Source organism: Stegostoma tigrinum, chromosome 10 (assembly GCF_030684315.1).
Source record: "Stegostoma tigrinum isolate sSteTig4 chromosome 10, sSteTig4.hap1, whole genome shotgun sequence".
Taxonomy (NCBI): domain Eukaryota; kingdom Metazoa; phylum Chordata; class Chondrichthyes; order Orectolobiformes; family Stegostomatidae; genus Stegostoma; species Stegostoma tigrinum.
In genome coordinates, this window is record NC_081363.1 from 57,590,022 (window position 1) to 57,607,474 (window position 17,453).

The 17,453-nt window shown below is 42.1% G+C and overlaps 1 protein-coding gene across 4 annotated transcripts in view; it reads left to right on the forward strand.

Annotated features, from left to right (window-relative positions):
- The window catches only part of mipol1 (mirror-image polydactyly 1), a 322,904-nt gene that overhangs the window by 17,555 nt on the left and 287,896 nt on the right, over window positions 1-17,453 (forward strand). For all 4 annotated transcript variants that reach the window (XM_048538585.2, XM_059649194.1, XM_048538584.2 and 1 more), the window contains one exon: window positions 6,343-6,467. In XM_048538585.2, the coding sequence (XP_048394542.2) occupies window positions 6,424-6,467 (44 nt within the window). In that variant the 5' untranslated portion in view covers window positions 6,343-6,423. The remainder of the gene's footprint in view (window positions 1-6,342; window positions 6,468-17,453) is intronic.

Sequence of the window (17,453 nt, forward strand, 5' to 3'; positions counted from 1 at the left end):
ACTTTTAGAAAAATAATTTGACCACTAGAAGTTTTTTTATCTCCAACAAAAAATATTTTCTTGATCATTGAGATAACCGTAGTCAGAGATGGACAGCATTGAAACAGATGTTTCAGTCCATCTTGTCCATGCCAACCTGATCCTAAATTAGTCTAGTGCTGCTTGGCCCATATCCCTCTCAACCCTTCCTATGCATATACTCATCTGGATGCCTTTTTAAGTATTGTAATTATATCAGCCTCCACCATCACCTCTGACAGCTCATTCCATACGTCCACCACCCTTTCACTGGGGGAAAACTACCTTGGCTGTTCACCCTCTCATGCTCCTCAATTTTCATAACCCTCTCTAAGGCCAACCATCAGCCTGTGACACTCTAGGGGGGAAAATTGTCCTAGCCTATTCATAAGGCTCAAACCTTCCAACCCTAGCTTTCAAGTTCCAATAAGATGTTAAGAGACACTGGAGCAGATCAGTCACTGTTGTCTAATTAGGTATTTGACTTTGAGAAGGTTTTAATGAAGGAAGTATTAATTGGGGGTTTATCTAGAGGTTACACTATGCAGAAATCTTAGTGCAAAGTGGATTAAAGTGATTTGGCAACTTAAAGTTGTGGGAATAGTGAAACAAATTCCTGGTTTTTTTTGTTTTGGAAATGACCTGGTAGATTACTGAATATGTATGGTTTCGAAGGGGTGGATGCTAGGAAGTTGTTTCTGTTAAGTGGGGAGACTAGGACCTGTGGGCACAGCCTTAAAATTAGAGGGAGTAAATTTGAAATGGAAATGAGGAGACATTTCTTCAGCCAGAGTGGTGGGCTTGTGGAATTCATTGCCACGGAGTGCGGTGGAGGCTGGGACGTTGGATGCCTTAAAGGCAGAGATTGACAAATTCTTGATCTCAGAAGGGATCAAGGGCTATGGGGAGAGTGCAGGGAAGTGGAGTTGAAATGCCCATCAGCCATGATTTAAATGGCAGAGTGGACCTGATGGGCTGAATGGCCTTACTTCCACTCCTATGTCTTATGGGCCTCACCAAGGGTGATGACACCATGTCAGTTTCTCTTAGCCCTACTAGTTGAAAGTGGAACATGCTGGATTGTTTTCTAACTTTTGATGGGCAAGAGATCTGGTTATAAATTAGGTAAGGAGGAAAGGAGCCCATCGAACATGGGAATGATTTGTTAATTAAATTGTTGGATACAATGTTTATAAACTCCAAATAGAGTAAAGGTAACAGGAATGACCATGGTATGTTTGAGGAGAAATTCAAAAATGGCTTTGAAATCGAAAGTTGTACCAAGCAGCTTTCTCTGAAATGATGCCTGCATCTTTCTATTAAAAAGACCTAGTCTTGCCAATGAAGAAACAGAACATCTTTTTTTAAGTAACAGTCAATCGGGAATAACCCATGGTCTATCAGGTGGCAGAATATGGTACCACTTGAGTATGGTGAATAAATTTGTCTCATGATTTCTGTTGGCAGTCACAGGAACAGGAAAACACGGTGAAAGATTAGATATTATTAGTCAGCATTACATAAGGATGGAGTCAAATACATGTAAAATTTTGAGGGCTATGAACAATGAATAAAAATCAGCTAGTCCCATTAGTTGAGGGCTCAATAATGAGGAGTCGTCATTTTAAGGTGCAAGGTAAGAAGTTAAGATGATGAGACTTTAGGAAAAACATTTTCATCCAAATGGCATGGGTCTGGAATGCACTGCTAGGGAGGGTAGTTAAGGCTCGCTTGGATGAGCACTTAAAGCCACAACATTTCAAGGCTTTGGACCCAGTGCTGTGAAGTGATCTAATGTAGATTTAGTCATACAGATTTGATGGGCAAAAGCACCACTGAATGGCATTACATTTGTCAAAATTTAATCGTTCAGGTAGAGGGGAAAACTAACTTGATTAAGTGTAACTTAAACCCACACCAGCTTTTGAAGAACCATTTTGTAGACTCTTTAATAGATTGCATAGGACCTCCTATCTAAAGCCAGGAGTGGGAACCAATATCTTGCAACAGTTATGCATCTTCAAGATTTATGGAAGCAGTGCCTATAGAGAAAATTACTGATGAAATGGTCATGGAAAAGTTCAATTTTTGGTTCAGGATAAAGATTACATTTTTCTTGTGCAATGAGAGCAATATTCAAACTTACTGTAAATATTTTAGATATGATTCATTTATCAATGAAACAACTTTCTTGTTCTGAATATCATTTAATCCTTCTAACACATTAAAATCTGAATGAAAACTTGAAGACTAGGCAAAGCGTATTACCAAGGATGTCCTAATGATTGGGATAGTGAATTCCTTTGAAATTAGAACTTCTTAATCTTTGACCTACCAACAGCACATCGATTCAGTGGTTCAAAAAAAGCAGCTTATCACCACTTCAAGGGCTACTAGCAATGGCAATAAATATAGCCCTACCAGTGACACTGCATCCAGTGAACAAATCTTTGAGAACTTTGTTATTAGGTATGCTCCTTATGAATCCACACATTTTTGTCCCTTTGAACTAATATCTGGACATGGGAGAATCACTGTGTATAATTTGAAAATTTTTCATGTGCCAGGAAAAGCATGTTAGAGCAGACCCTTATTGAGAATGTTTTGAAGGATGGAGTGGTGCAGTACAAATGAAGGAATGCAGTGCAAGGTTACTGTGTAACACCCTATATGTTTAATGTCAATGTTGGGACTGATTAGTATCACATAACAATAGTTAGCTTTTTAATTGTTTTGGAATGCTGTTGGGATTTGTGTGATTTTGTTTTGAAATTTGTTACAGGTAAATAGTTTGTTTTATGCTTTTTCACATTAATTTCTTATCTATCACTTCAGTTTTGTTGTTTAAACCAAAATCTGTGCACGTGCCCCTGTGGGGGAACCACTGTGTCCACACCAGGGCATGGATTATAATCCCTAATGCCAGATTGCAGTATGGGCTTTACTGGGACGCTCATCCATGCTTTCATTAGCTATGGACTTGACTACTTCAATTCCAAGCTGCCGTACTCAAACCTGAGCACTTCTAAAGTTCTGTTGACCACAGTGCTCACTTGTACCAGGTCTGTTTCACTTAGCAATGTTGTATTTATTGACCTAATTTAGATTAATTGAAAGACTTCCAACGATTTCAGCATTGTTTTCAAATGCCTCCATGACATTTCTCTCCCCGTGTCCTGCAGCCTTTTAACTGATACACCTATGTTAGTCAAATTCTGACCTCCATGATATATGCTGAGTTTTAACATGCAGACAGCCTTGCCTTGTGTTGCCTTTTTTAAGCTTGTTGATCTTATCCCTTAAGTCACTCTTTTGCAAAGTTAACCAAGATTTTTGTTTTCTGCTTAGATGGCTCACTACCGAGTTTTGTTCTGAGATTGTTCAGAATTTACTGTAACAAAAGTATTAGATAATTGCTGTTTTAATTATTTCTGAGCTGAAATTCTAAGGATAAAGATTTTGATTGTGGATGGATTGAGGCAGGATTGGCATTGAGCAATTTCAGAAGTGTAGCAGTCACCTTGAGTGGAACACAAAGCAAATCTCTACACAGAATGGATTTAAGAGCAGTTGATTAAATTTGTTCATGGAATGTGGGCTGTGTTGGCAGTGCCAGTACTTCCCTTGCCTAACAACCCAGGAGAATGACAGTGGTGAGTTGGTTTTTTGAACTGCTGCAGTGCTTGCATTTACGGGGTCCCAGCATTTTAACCTAGTGATAATGAAGCAGTGTTAACATAATTCCAAGGCAGGATAACATGTTGCTCAGAGGGGAATTTGCAGGTCACTTTCCATGATTCTGCTACACTCCTCCCTTTTTAGACGTACATGCCATTAACCTGAGATGCTGTCAAGGCATCTTAATTACTGCATTGCATCTTGTAGATGGTGCACACTTCTGAGTGATAGTGAAGGGAGTGAATGCTGAACATGATGAAAGGGGTGCTAGTCATATAGGACACTTTGCTTTGGATGGTGTCATATCTCTTCAATGTTGTTGGAGCTCTACCAGGTGGGTAGATGGTATTCCATCATACTCTTAAGTTGAAGAGAGGTGCTATGTTACTTCCCACAGAATATAAGATTGTTGACCTGCTCGAGCAGCCCCAGTATGCTTGACAAGCTTAATGTGATCTGTGGTAAGACCCTGTTAGTTGGGGAATCAGCAGTGATAATGCCATAGTATGTTAAGGGTTGATGGTTAGGTTCTTTCTTGTTGGACATGTTCATAGTCATGCCACATCAAGTGACAGACAATCCACTTGCCACTTATCAGGCCTGAATGTTTTCTAGTCTCCTGCTAAATATGGATACAGACTGCTTCAGCATCTGAACAGTTATGAATGGTGCTGAAAATTGTGCAGTAATTGGAAAACTTGCCCACTTGTGACCTTATGATGGAAGGGCAATCATTGCTGCTAAAGCTGGTTTGACTGAGATACTACCCTGAAGAACACGTGCGGTGATATCTTTGGAGTGAGAGCAGTGACCTCCAACCACAGTCATCTTCCTCTTTGCCAAATACTACTCCAACCATAACAGTTTACCTGAATGCAATTGTCTAGTTTATTTTGGTTTGTTGATGCTACAATCTGTCAAATATGGACTTTGCTGTCACTCACTTCCTAAGTTCCTCTCTTTTGGCCCATGTTTGAATAAGGCTATAATGAGATCAGGAGCTGAGTGATCTTGGTGGAACCTAAACTGAGCAGCTAGTGGGAACTGCAGATGCTGGAGAATCCAAGGTAATAGTGTGGAGCTGGATGAACACAGCAGGCCAAGCAGCATCTCGGGAGCACAAAAGCTGATGTTTCAGGCTTCAAAATCTCCCCCTCCCCCACTGCATCCCAAAACCAACCCAGCTTGTCCCTGCCTCCCTAACCTATTCTTGCTCTCTCCTACCCCCTCCTCCCACCTCAAGCAGCACCTCCATTTCCTACCTACCAACCTCATCCTGACTCTTTGACCTGTCCATCCTCCCCAGGCTGACCTATCTCTTCCCCCCCCCAACCTATCTTCTCCTCCCTCCATCTTCAGTCTGTCTTCCCCTTTCTCCCTATTTATTTCAGAATCCTTTCCCCATCCCCCTGATGAATGGTCTCTGCCCAAAACGTCAGCTTTTGTGCTCCTGAGATGCTGCTTGGCCTGCTGTGTTCATCCAGCTCCATACTTCGTTATACTGGTGAGCAGATGATTGTTAAGCAAATGTTGCTTAAGTGCCATGCTTTTGAAAAACTCCTTCCATCAGTATGTATACTGGTTCTTACTAACAGAAGAACATAATTAGTTATAATCAATTTTTAATCCAGTTCAATTTGTAATGTATAACTTAAACTATCCTTTTTCTTGAGATTCACAAACATGTGTGCACGCACAGGCAAGACAAATATTCTTGGCAAGGAAGAGAACAAATAAGTCGGAAGCACAGTTATCAATCACAGAAATTGTTTTGTTTTGCCCCTCTTTGATCCCTTTTCACACTCTTAATGGTAAGATTTTGGACACTGATTCTCAGCCTTTCATTCAAGGATCTGTCCTTTCAGTAGTTCTGGAGTTGGTTTTTACCTGTTTTTCCTTTTCCCAACAGGGAATAAGCAACTTTCAAACCAAGGTGATGGAGAGTAGCTAGCTACTGTGTGCATGCGTCTGTCTGTCTGGGCTGCACCTAAGCCTGACCCCAACTAGTCCCAACTGCCTATGCCTGGCCCCTAACCCTCAAACCTTTCCTAGACTCTGACTCCTTGAATACTGAAGTGGTGCATGTCAAAATGCAGCAAGACCTGGACAGGGTTCGGGAAAGTGATTTAGGGTGGCACGGTGGCTCCATGGTTAGCTCTGCAGCCTCAGTGCCAGGGATCTGGGTTCGATTCCAGCGTCGGGCAACTGTCAGTGTGGAGTTTGTACATTCTCCTCATGTCTGTGTGGGTTTCCTCCCACAGTCCAAAGATGTGCAGGCTAGGTGGACTGGCCATGCTAAATTGCCCATAGTGTTCAGGTGTATGTCAGTGATGGGTCTGGGTGGGATGCGCCAAGGGGCCTGTTTCCACACTGTAGGGAATCTAACTTGGACTAGATATTTCTGCTATACTGGCCACACAAGGCTGTAGCCAACTTTCCAAGGACTTGTCAAGTAGAGTTACAGCGCAAAACCATCCCAAGTCAATGACAGCTGCTGTTGACTGAAAGCTAATGAAAAGACTGTCTCAGAGCAAAATTGGAGATTGGTCATCTAAATTTCATAATTCACTGCAGATATTCCTCAGATTGGCATCATAGGTCCAAACATCTACAGCTGCTTCACCAATAATGTTTCTTCTATCTTAGGGTTACAAGTGGGATCGTTTTCAAATGATTGCAAATCAGTTCTATTCGTGACTTCTTGAATACTGAAGTGGTGCATGTGAAATGCAGCAAGACCTGGACAGTGTTCAGACTTGGGCTGAAAAGTGGTAAGTAATAATGATACCGTACAAGTGCCAGCTGATGATCATTTCCAAAAAGACAGTAACTATTGCCCTATGACATTCAATGGCATTAGCATCCTGAATCACCCATTATTGGCATTATTGATGCAGATAAGGTTGTTCTTGACAGCCACTGGTACTTCACTCCATGCCAGTGACATCCATAAGAAGCTCATGGATTTCCTGACACCTGTAAATCCTTCTCATCTTAGGACTGATTCTCTGCTCTTACCCTAGCAACAGCTCTGTTGCAGTATGAGGTATATAAGGGCACTGCAGGTCCTTTCTATTCCGATAACTGCTGGTGTGTAAATTACCAAAAAACTCCCAACTTGTCAAGAGAGTGGAAACAATGGTGTTTTGTGATGGCTTGGGTAAGCCATGTGCTTGGTTCTGGATTTCCCTTTGTCTCTGACATCATTGTCATAGATGCAGGGAATTTTTCCTCAGTTGCAGAGGATCCAACCATCGTCTGAGTTGGGGCTTCTCAATACACTGGAATGACAGTATTTTGGGAATCAGGCAAAGTCCTGTACTTCCATCATTGCATGCTTTTTGTGCTTGATGGATTGAAATCCTTGGTGATAGAAAAAACTTCTAGGGAGTCAACTTTGTTCAGTGTAAATTAATTGAATTTTTTTGTGCTAATGAATATCCATGAGGGTATGTGAATGTATTACCAGTAGGAGCCTGCTACAAGGATGGGGCCAGTGTAATTTTGACATCTTGCAAAGATGCTACTGACCACCTTGTTGCATCAGAATCTGCCTTTGGGAGATCATAATTGTGCTTCATTTATGATTGTCATGTTTCTCACTCTTGTGGCATCCAGCTAGGGGTGGAATTGATGTAGATTCTCCCACTAGCTTGTCATATCCTGTCAGAATCTTATTTTACATTAAGTCTGCTCCTGGACTTGAAATGAAGGTAGTAGCCAACCAGTGCTTTGGGGGCATTTGTTGGCATGTGGGTGGTGGGAGTTGACAGCTGAAATTTGTAAAATGTACCCTCAATTACTTTAATCCTCAGAGGCAAATGTTGGAAAGGTGTGTATGATTCAGAATTGAAGACCATTCAAGATCCCTGTCAATGATGATGGAACATAGGTCAAAAATGGCAAGATCAAGGGGATGGATGAGTTTTTTGTAATTCATTCATGGGATCTGGGTGTTGCTGTTGAAGTCAGCATTTTCTGCCTGTTAATAGTTGTCCTGAAGAAGTTGGTGAGCTGTCTTGATTTGTTGCAGTCCTTGGAGTATAGAGGAACCAATGCTGTCAGGGAGGGACAGTTTGTGACTGGTGAACGTATAGCAATATAATTCCAACTGCAGATGGTTATGTGGCTTGAAGGGGATTTTGCATGTCTAAATGTTATAATCCTTCCACAGAAGTTGTCTTACTGAGGATAGTTTGGTGAATTTGGAGGAGTAATAGCAGTAGGAGCTGAGATTAAGATTTAAAGTCAAAATCACTAAATAGTGGACTGGTTGGAGAATAAAGTAACGAGGATATTCTGGTGAGAGTCTGCTTGAGACTGACGTTTATGAATGGTAATTGCGAGACGACAAAGGGAGCTGAGAAAGCTCAGAGGAAATAATGTGAATTTAGTTGGAAACCATCCAGTTCTAATCAGACTCAACAGAAGAATTGCTGGCAGACTTGCTGAACTAGTTTTATGCTTTTTCTCCAAACATTGCCTGTTGTACCATTTTGTAGCTTTTCTCACTTTAAAGAAAAACTTAATTTCATAACAAACACAAGATAAAGTATTATTTTCAAGATAAGTTAAACCTCCGTCATGGCTTTTCTGAATGGCACCAGGCTGTCACCTTTTTTCAGTATAACTATGGTAATTGTCTCAAACGGTACTTACTTTGACAGACTTTTCCATTCCCTTTTATAGTTTTTAGGAGATAAGATGACAGACTTCCTCCTTTAAATCATGACATATGTGTGCTTCATCCAAGGACAGTTGATACCTTTTTAGAATATACTATACCTAAGCCCTCAAGTGACTAAAGTTCAGGGGCTAAATGTTGGTAGACTATTTTATTAGTTCATGGACTCTTTATTTCTGAGGATATGTTTACTATCTTAAGCATTTGATAAATTAGAAGCAGAGCATGTCATAAGTTACAATAACTGCCATCTGTATTAACTGCAATTAGTTTAATACCAGGACATTGCTGTTGGTGGCTGACTTTATTTATATCAATCAGCATGTTAAATCTAACTTGCATGAGCGATTAGTGCAGTCTGAAATAAGAAGTGTGAAGCTGGATGAACACAGCAGACCAAGCAGTACCTCTGGAGCACATAAGCTGACGTTTTGGGCCTAGACCCTTGATCAGAGGGGGATGGGGAGAGGTGGACCGAAGATGGATAGAGGAGCGTATAGGTGGGGAGGGGATAGGTCAGTCCAGGGAGAACAGACAGTCAAGGAGGCAGGATGAGGTTAGTAGGTAGAAAATGGAGGTGCAGCTTGAGGTGGGAGGAGGGGATAGGTGAGAGCAAGAACAGGTTAGGGAGGCGGGGACGAGCTAGGTTGGTTTTGGGATGCAGGGGTGGGGGGAGAGGGGATGAGCTGGGCTGGCTTTGGGAAGCAGTGGCCCCAAGATGACTTTCCATATTAAGCAGATGTTCACCTGCACATCTGCCAACGTAGTATACTGTATCCACTGTGGCTTTCCCTACATTGGGGAAACCAAGCAGAGGCTTGGACTGCTTTGCAGAGCACCTCTGCTCAGTTCGCAATAAACAACTGCACCTCCCAGTTGCAAACCATTTTAACTCTCCCTCCCATTCCTTAGTCGACATGTCTATCCTGGGCCTCCTGCCACAATGATGCCACCCAAAGGTTGCAGGAGCAGCAACTCACATTCTGTGTGGGAAACCTGCAGCCCAGTGGTATCAATGTGGACTTCATAAGCTTCAAAATCTCCCCCTACCCCACTGCATCCCAAAACCAACCCAGCTCGTCCCCACCTCCCTAACCTGTTCTTCCCCTCACCTCCCACCTCAAGCAGCACCTCCATTTCCTATCTACTAACCTCATCCTGCCTCCTTGACCTGTCTGTCCTCCCTGGGCTGACCTATCCCCTCCCCACCTATACACTCTCCACTGATCTTCATCCATCTTTGGTCTGTCTTCCCCTTGCTCCCTATTTATTCCAGAATCCTTTCCCCATCCCCCTGATGAAGGGTCTCGGCCCAAAACGTCAGCTTTTGTGCTCCTGAGATGCTGCTTGGCCTGCTGTGTTCATCCAGCTTCACACTTTGTTATCTTGGATTCTCCAGCATCTGCAGTGTAGTCTGAAGTCTGCTTTGACAAGCAGTCTATAGTATCTGAAAATATTTTTCAGAATTTATTGAAGTTCATTGAATTACACCTGTGCAATTTTGTGTAAAATGCTAATCAAATCCTTATGTAACTGACATCTTATTCTTTGTAATCTTGTCCAAGAGTAGTTTTTGAACCAGTTTATTTGAAGAAATGAAGTGTCCAACTCGCACAACTAAACTGCAAGGGCTTTAATTCACATCTTTTCATTTTTCACCTATCATTTATCACATTATTCAGACCAGAGTGCTTTTCAGGATATCTTGTTAAATAATTGTTAAAAATTTATTTTAGAAATAACCTTACAATGTCCATGAGGTAAAGAAAAGTCATTCCAAGTAGCTGCAAACACTTTAAATCTCAGCTTATTCTGCACACCTGTTTTTCATACTTGATTGAGAAGCAATACTGAATTGTAAATGGTTGACACCTTTTCTCCATGCATTTTAGGTACTTTGTTACAACGCACAATTGAGTAAATGAATTAGGCTGCTTGTTGAATGTACACTTGTCAAAGTGTGAAACTTTGCCTATTAAATTATACATCCCAACATTTGAGATGGAAGATGGGAAAACAATAATAGGAAATGGTACTTTGCTGAATAACTTAATAATTTTGACAAATATTTGTCTTGGTCAAAAAATAGGCTAAATCTGCACAATTTTTTTCTTACAATAAGAACCTATTTTTTCTAATTGATCTGTTCAGAGATCTTACTCATTTAGCATTTTTAAAGTAATCACAACACAGCTGAGTATCTGAATTGTTAATTGGTTAAATTGAGGCACATCTTCACAATTGTTTTTGATTAATGGCACAGGGCAAAACTACCTGTTGGATACTGTGCATAATCATAAATACTGGAGCAAAAGGTTTACTTTCAAAATGAAAAAGTTGGACAGATGGTTATCACCATTTTGAAACCAAGCAAACTAACTCTGCTTGCAGTGCAACTGGTGCATTGAAATTTTGCGGTGCAAATTGTAGTTATGTCGTCTTTTCAGTGTTTGGAAATGGTATATATTTTGACTATATACCTATTGTCACTTTGTATTTTCACAAATTTTTAATGATGTGATTTTAGTTGGGTGTAACTAATTTTATTGCATACTGTTTCTATTTACTGCTGTATCTGACCTCAGCAAGCCATTTTCTCTTAGCAGACAGTACTGTTTAGTTAAATGCTCTTAAAATGGAGCTTAGATGTGCATTCAGGTAAAAGGAGTTTGCATGATTGTTTAGTTCACTTGTTTACCCGAAAATATTAATTAACCACTTCATCCTATATGATCTGATATAGGACTTGGTTATACACTTGCTACTGCCTGTTGGATTTGTTTTTTGAATGGGCAAGTCTATATGGAAAACTAAATCTTGGTATAGAATTGCCCCAAGCCATATGCCTGTTGAAATTTCCTGGTAAATAATTAATATAAACCATATTAGTGCAAAGGCCATTACGACTTCAGTTTATAGTGTGCCTTCACTGTAGTGAAAGATTCAGGGTATTCATTAGAGTCTATTCAGGAAGTGATTTTTGAACAAATGAACAAAACATTCTAGGAATGGGGATGAGCTTTAAACACTGGATTCTTTAAAAGAATCGGGTGGAGAAGTGAAGAGTTTTGGGCAGGGAATGTCCAAACTTGGGCATGAGACTGGTCATTGTGTTTGCAACAATGGTAGTGTGAATAGGGGTGAACAAGATGCTGGTATATTGGTGTACAGCAACAGTTTGTTTCAGTGGCTTATATTTAGAAAAGTCTCAGCCTCTAAAACGAAGTCAAACTTTTTCCCTGAACCATGCAGATCATGAGCAGGCTTTGAAGTGTTGGGAGATGAGTTACGAACAGCAGAATTCCTAGCTGTTGCAAAAACTGAAACAAAATGCTTACAGGTTAGATGTGATTCCATGATTGGGCAGCATTTGTTGAAACCAGATTTACATTACTAGTTACAGTAAAACCACTCAAGGATAATTAATTAAACTTTTATTCTAGATCACTTACAATTGTTAGAGATAGCAAGAGGTGCTGATGCTGGAGTCAAAGATAACGCAGCAGACCAGGCAGCATCAGAGGAACAAGACAGTTGACTCTTTAGAAATGGGGAGGGGGCAGGAGCTATGAAAGAGGGGTGGGACTAGGGAAGGGAGGTGGGACAGTGGTAGGTGAATGCAGGTAGTGGTAGGGATTGGCCAGTGGGATGGGAGGGGCAGATAGAGGATGGACGCCTTGTCAGGTCAAGGAGGTGGGGATGAGAGGGGGTCTTGGATGTCAGATGAGGCTGGAGTGGGAAGATTTTTAAAACTGGTGAATTCCATTTTTACGCCAGCAGGCTGTAGGCTCCAAAGGCAGAACAGATATGAACTAGTGCCAGAAGCCTACCTAGTGCCCAAGGTTTTAGGAATTTAATGAGGAAGCTGGTCAAAAAATGTATACAGTTTGAAAGGATCAAAAAGTTTTGATAGATGGACAAGGGCATTATAAATCAGACAAATGACATTTTGATTTCCTCCAAAAAAAACAATTCACTTCCTGAAATAGTAAGAACTCCTGCAACATCAGACAATTAAAACTTCAAGATTAGCAGAAGAAAGGCAGGTGATTGAGTTAGTTCACAAACTCAAAATTTGGCTTTTGGCTTCTGTAGCTGTACCCCCTAGATCTTCTTGCTGTAACACTCCCCAGGGCCTGGACTGTCCTGGTTTGACCCACCCAAAATGCAACACCTCATTGATCCGAATTAAACTCCATCTGTCATTCTGCAGTCCACTAGCTCGGTTGAACAAAGTCTGAAATCGTACGCCATCCAGTTGTAGTCTAACAAGTTTAGTTGAAATCACACTTTTTTGGAACACTGCTTGTTTGTTAGGTGAAGTCTGACAAAGCATGTCCTCCACATCCCTATTGATCAAGATCTTGCGGCATTGCTAGATAACCTCCTTCACTGTCCTCTATACCACCAGCCTTGGTGTCATCCCCAAACTTACCACCCATACCTCCCAAATTCTCATCCAAATCCTTTATATAAATGACAAATAAGTGGACACAGCACTGATCCTATACCAATATTCATGACCATAATAGATGTGTCTACTAGATTTCCAGCAGCCATTCCATTACACAATGTCATTGTTCAAAGGATTGTAGAAGTGTTAATCAGTTTTTAAAACTAGATATGTACTAGCCACAGATACAAGCAAATCAAGGGTCAAAATTTGCATCAATTATTCAAGGAAGTTTTTTTGTTTGGTTTAACAATAAAACAACTTGAATCAACTGCATATCATCCAGAAGTGCAACGAGCATTAGAACAATGGCATCAGACTTTAAAGTCCATGTCGAGGGCTTACGGTCATGACTGTCCAGAGGATTAGAATAAAAGAATTCCATTTGTACTTAGGCATCCACAATTATGTCAATCTGTGACTGGCTGGCATTCCAGTGTCTACTGCAGGGAAAAACGACATCTTGGACAACATTTTAGAGTTCAGAGTGCATAGAACATTACAGCACAGTACAGGCTCTTCGGCCCTCGCTGTTGTGCCGACCTGTTGGACTGATCTGAAGCCAATCTAACCTACGTTATTCCATGTACATCCATATGCTTATCCAATGATGACTTAAATGTACCTGAAGTTGGCAAATCTACTACTGTTGCAGTAAGAGAATGGAACACTGACTACGGAGTGAAGAAACCACATCTGACATCTGTCCTATATCATTCACAGCTCAATTTAAAGCTATGCCCCCCTCGTGCTTGCTGTCACCATCCTAGGAAAAAGGCTCTCCCTATCTAACCCTCTGACTTATGTTTCAATTAAGTCACCTCTCAACCTTCTTCTCTGTAACGAAAACAGCCTCAAGTCCCTCAGCCTTTCCTCGTAAGACCTTCCCTCCATACCAGGCAACATCCTAGTAAATCTCCTCTGCACCCTTTCCAAAGCTTCCACATCCTCCTTATGCAGTGACCAGAACTGTACACAATACTACTAGTGTGGCTGTACCAGAGTTTTGTACAGCTGCAGCATAACCTCTTGGTTCCGGAACTCGATCCCTCTATTAATAAAAGCTAAAACACTGTATGCCACCTTAACAGCCCTGTCAACCTGGGTGGCAACTTTCAAGGATCTGTGGACATGGACACCGAGATCTCTCTGCTCATCTACACTACCAAGAATCTTACCATTAGCCCTGTACTTTGCCTTCTGGTTACTCCTACCAAAGTGCATCACCTCACACTTGTCTGCATTAAACTCTGTTTGCCACCTCTCAGCCCAGCTCTGCAGCTTATCTATGTTGCTCCACCCATCTCTCCATCTGCTTGCTTTTGTCTTTGATCTTGCCTGTCCTGGATTTTAGTGGAGCTGTCTTGCTCTGGGTTGGACCTGGTTGGCTTTCTTGATCCCCTCATACATTCACATTCCACACGTTGCCTGTGTCAAATGATAATTGGATGCTTTCACATCGTTGTAACCAGTAGCCACTTGCACAATGTCTGGCTGTCTTTTGTGCATTGTTTCTTGCTATCCTCTGCTTGCAGTGTTACCTGGGTAGGTTGGTGTTTGTGTTTCAGTGCAGCACACTTTGCCTCAGTGGTTGCACTGAGCTCATTCGCACTTGCTTTGAACAGGTCCTTTGTCTTGCTTGGCTTCTTCCTGAAGGTCCTCAACACAGTGCTGTGGAGAGTCTCCTCTCTGCTGAGCAGCTTCTTCTGGTGGGTCTGCAAGGAGGGCATCCTCCAGTGACTTGATGAATACTGCCACTTTGTCTGAATGTTGGGTCGTAGTAGCTTTGATACGCTGCTTGCCTGCAGACTTGGCGTAGTGCATCTTTTTTGGTTGGAGTCTGAGTTTTCAGCAAACCAGGGAGTGATCTGTGTTGCAGTTGGCACTCTGAAAGGACAGGGTCAGGAGCACATTTTTCAGGTGGCTGTCTTGAGGATCCAGTCTAACTGGTGCCAGTGTTTTGGAGTGGGGCTGTCGCGGTGAAACTTTGTGCTGAGCTTTGGCCTGGAAGTAGGTGATGGTGACAGTTTGTGGAGCATGCAAAGCTCGAGCAGTCATTGTCCACTGTCATTCTTGTTGCTGATCCTGTACCATCCCAGACAGCCTGGCCAGGAGTTGTGGTCGGCACCTGCTCTAGCGTTGAAGTCACCAAGTAGCAGTAACTGTTCCTGATTCAGGATCGCCTGTATTTTCCTTAAGCTGGTTGTAAAACTTATCCTTTTGCATCTTGTGTGGAATAGAGGGTTGGGGCATAAGTGCTGACAAGGTTGACAGGCCCATCGAAGGTGTGCAAGCGAAGTGAGAGGATCCATTTTGATCTGTCCTTGCTGGGTTCTGCTGTCTTTAGCAAGTTCTTCACAGCAAAGCCCCCACCATGCTGTCTGGTCTCGTCTATGCCTTCCCCTTCTGGCAGGGGACAGTCTCTCAAGTAAGGTCTTTGATTCTGGGAGCCTTGTCTCTTGTAGTGCTGTAATGTCCATTTGGAGTTGTAGCAGTTCGATGTTAATCACTGACTTGTGGGTGTTGCTGATCTCTCAAAGGTCATCTGATAAACCAGTTCTCATGGTCTGTATGTTCCAGCATCCAAAGTTGAATGCTGGCTTCTTGGCTTCTTTGCCTGTTTCCTTGTTTTGCTTGGTGCAGTGTTTACAGTCTGTGATTTCAGGATACTTGTATCCCTAAGGCCCATGCACCCAGTGGAGTGGGCAGACTGTGGTGGGACAGCACCTAATTGGCTGGGGGTGGCCCTGCTTGAGGCAGGTGGTAGCTGTCTAGTGAGGCTTGATGGCCTCTCCCTCTGAAAGCAACCCCTGGTGCCTTGCTCTAGACCAATCAAGCATGGCTTATAACCAGTAGACTGCTGCTGCAGTGAGGTGACACGTCCTCTCCGGGGTGCAGGCCTGGGCAGGGTTTTGAGATCGGCAGTTGCCCATGCAGCATGTCTTCCCCCCCGCTCATGTCCACGGGAAGGGCATAGGCTGATGCAACTTGGTACCGGTGTCGTTGCAGGAGTTGCCAGAACGAGGTTGGATATAACATCAGACTGCCTTAGGGACTCCGGCTCTGGATTTATCCTCAGGGTTTACTTCCGAAGCCTTTCCCATGATTGGGTATGGCCACAAGGCCATGTAGGTTTAAAATCAGTTTTCCCTCTTTTTGATGGACTGCCCTCCCCAGGCTTATGACTTCCATCATCCAAGTCAGAGTTCAGAGACTGCATATTTGGACTGTATCAAATTTTAGGCAAATATTAAATAGAATGGGTGAGTTGGCTAGACAGTATTTGAAAGTAGCACAATGTAATGAAACAGTGGACAAGAAAGCAAAAATTTCTAGTTTGGCTAGAGATGAAAAATTGGTATTACTACTGGTGGTAGGTGAACCTTTTTAAAAAGCAAGGTTTTGTGCCCTTCTCAAAGGAAATTGAATGAGGTGAATTACTTGAAGACTGCCAGGTAGAAGGAGAACTGAATGTCAGGTGAATGTGTTCAAATGGTATTTTGATGGGGAAGAAAAACAAAAGGACAATGTGGTACTTAAAGCCATAAAGTGCAGAAACAGACCCTTCAGTCCAATTTGTCAATACTGACCATTTTCCAAACCAGAACTAGTCCCACTCGCCTGCGTTTGCCCCATACCTCTCAATCCTTCTTATCCAAAAATATTTTAAATAACTACCTGCATCTACGACTTCCTCTGGCAATTCATTCCATTTATGAACCACCCTCTGTGAGGAAAAAGTTGCCCTTTGGGTCCCTTTTTTTAAATCTTTATCCTCTCTCCTTAAAAATATACCTCCCGAATTTTGAATTCTCCCAACCTAGGAAAAAAGACCTTTGCTATTTACCTTTTATTTATGCCCCGCATAACTTTATAAATGTCTCTAAGGTCATCCCTCAACCTGTGCTCCAGTTAAAAATGTCCTAACCTATCCAGCGTATTCTATATAACTCAAACCCTCTAGCCTCAGCAACATCCTGGTAAATCTTTTCTGAACACTCTCCAATTTAATATCTTTCCTATAGCACCTTGACCAGAACTGTGAGCAGGACCCATGCTCAAAATGTACAACCTCAATATGATGCCTCAACACCCAAACTCAGTGGTCTGAGCAATGATGGCAATTGTGCTTAAATGCTGCCTTAACCACCCATGATGCAACTTTTCCTAAGTACACATTAAACTCGCAGGTCACTCTATCCCAGGTCACTGTTTGACAACACTACCAAGGCCCTACCATTAACAGTATAAGTCCTGCCTTTCCTTGTTTCACCAAAATATCCCAATTCGACTCACTTGCCACTCCTCAGCCCACTTGTCTAACTGATCAAAATCTTTGTAATCCTATGTAACCTTCTTCACTGTCGACTATGCCACTAATTTTTGTCATCTGCAAAGTTACTCAACATAATGTCCTAAACACACTCATCCAAGACGTTTATACAAATGACAAACAAGGACCTAGAACTGATCCCTGCACATAACTGCTGACCACAGTCCTCCAGCCCAAAAAATAACCAACCATCCTCCACCACCCTCTGTCTGCTACTGTCAAACCAATTTTGTATCCAATGCCAAGCTCTCTGAATCACATGATTGACCTTTTCTGTATGGTAGACA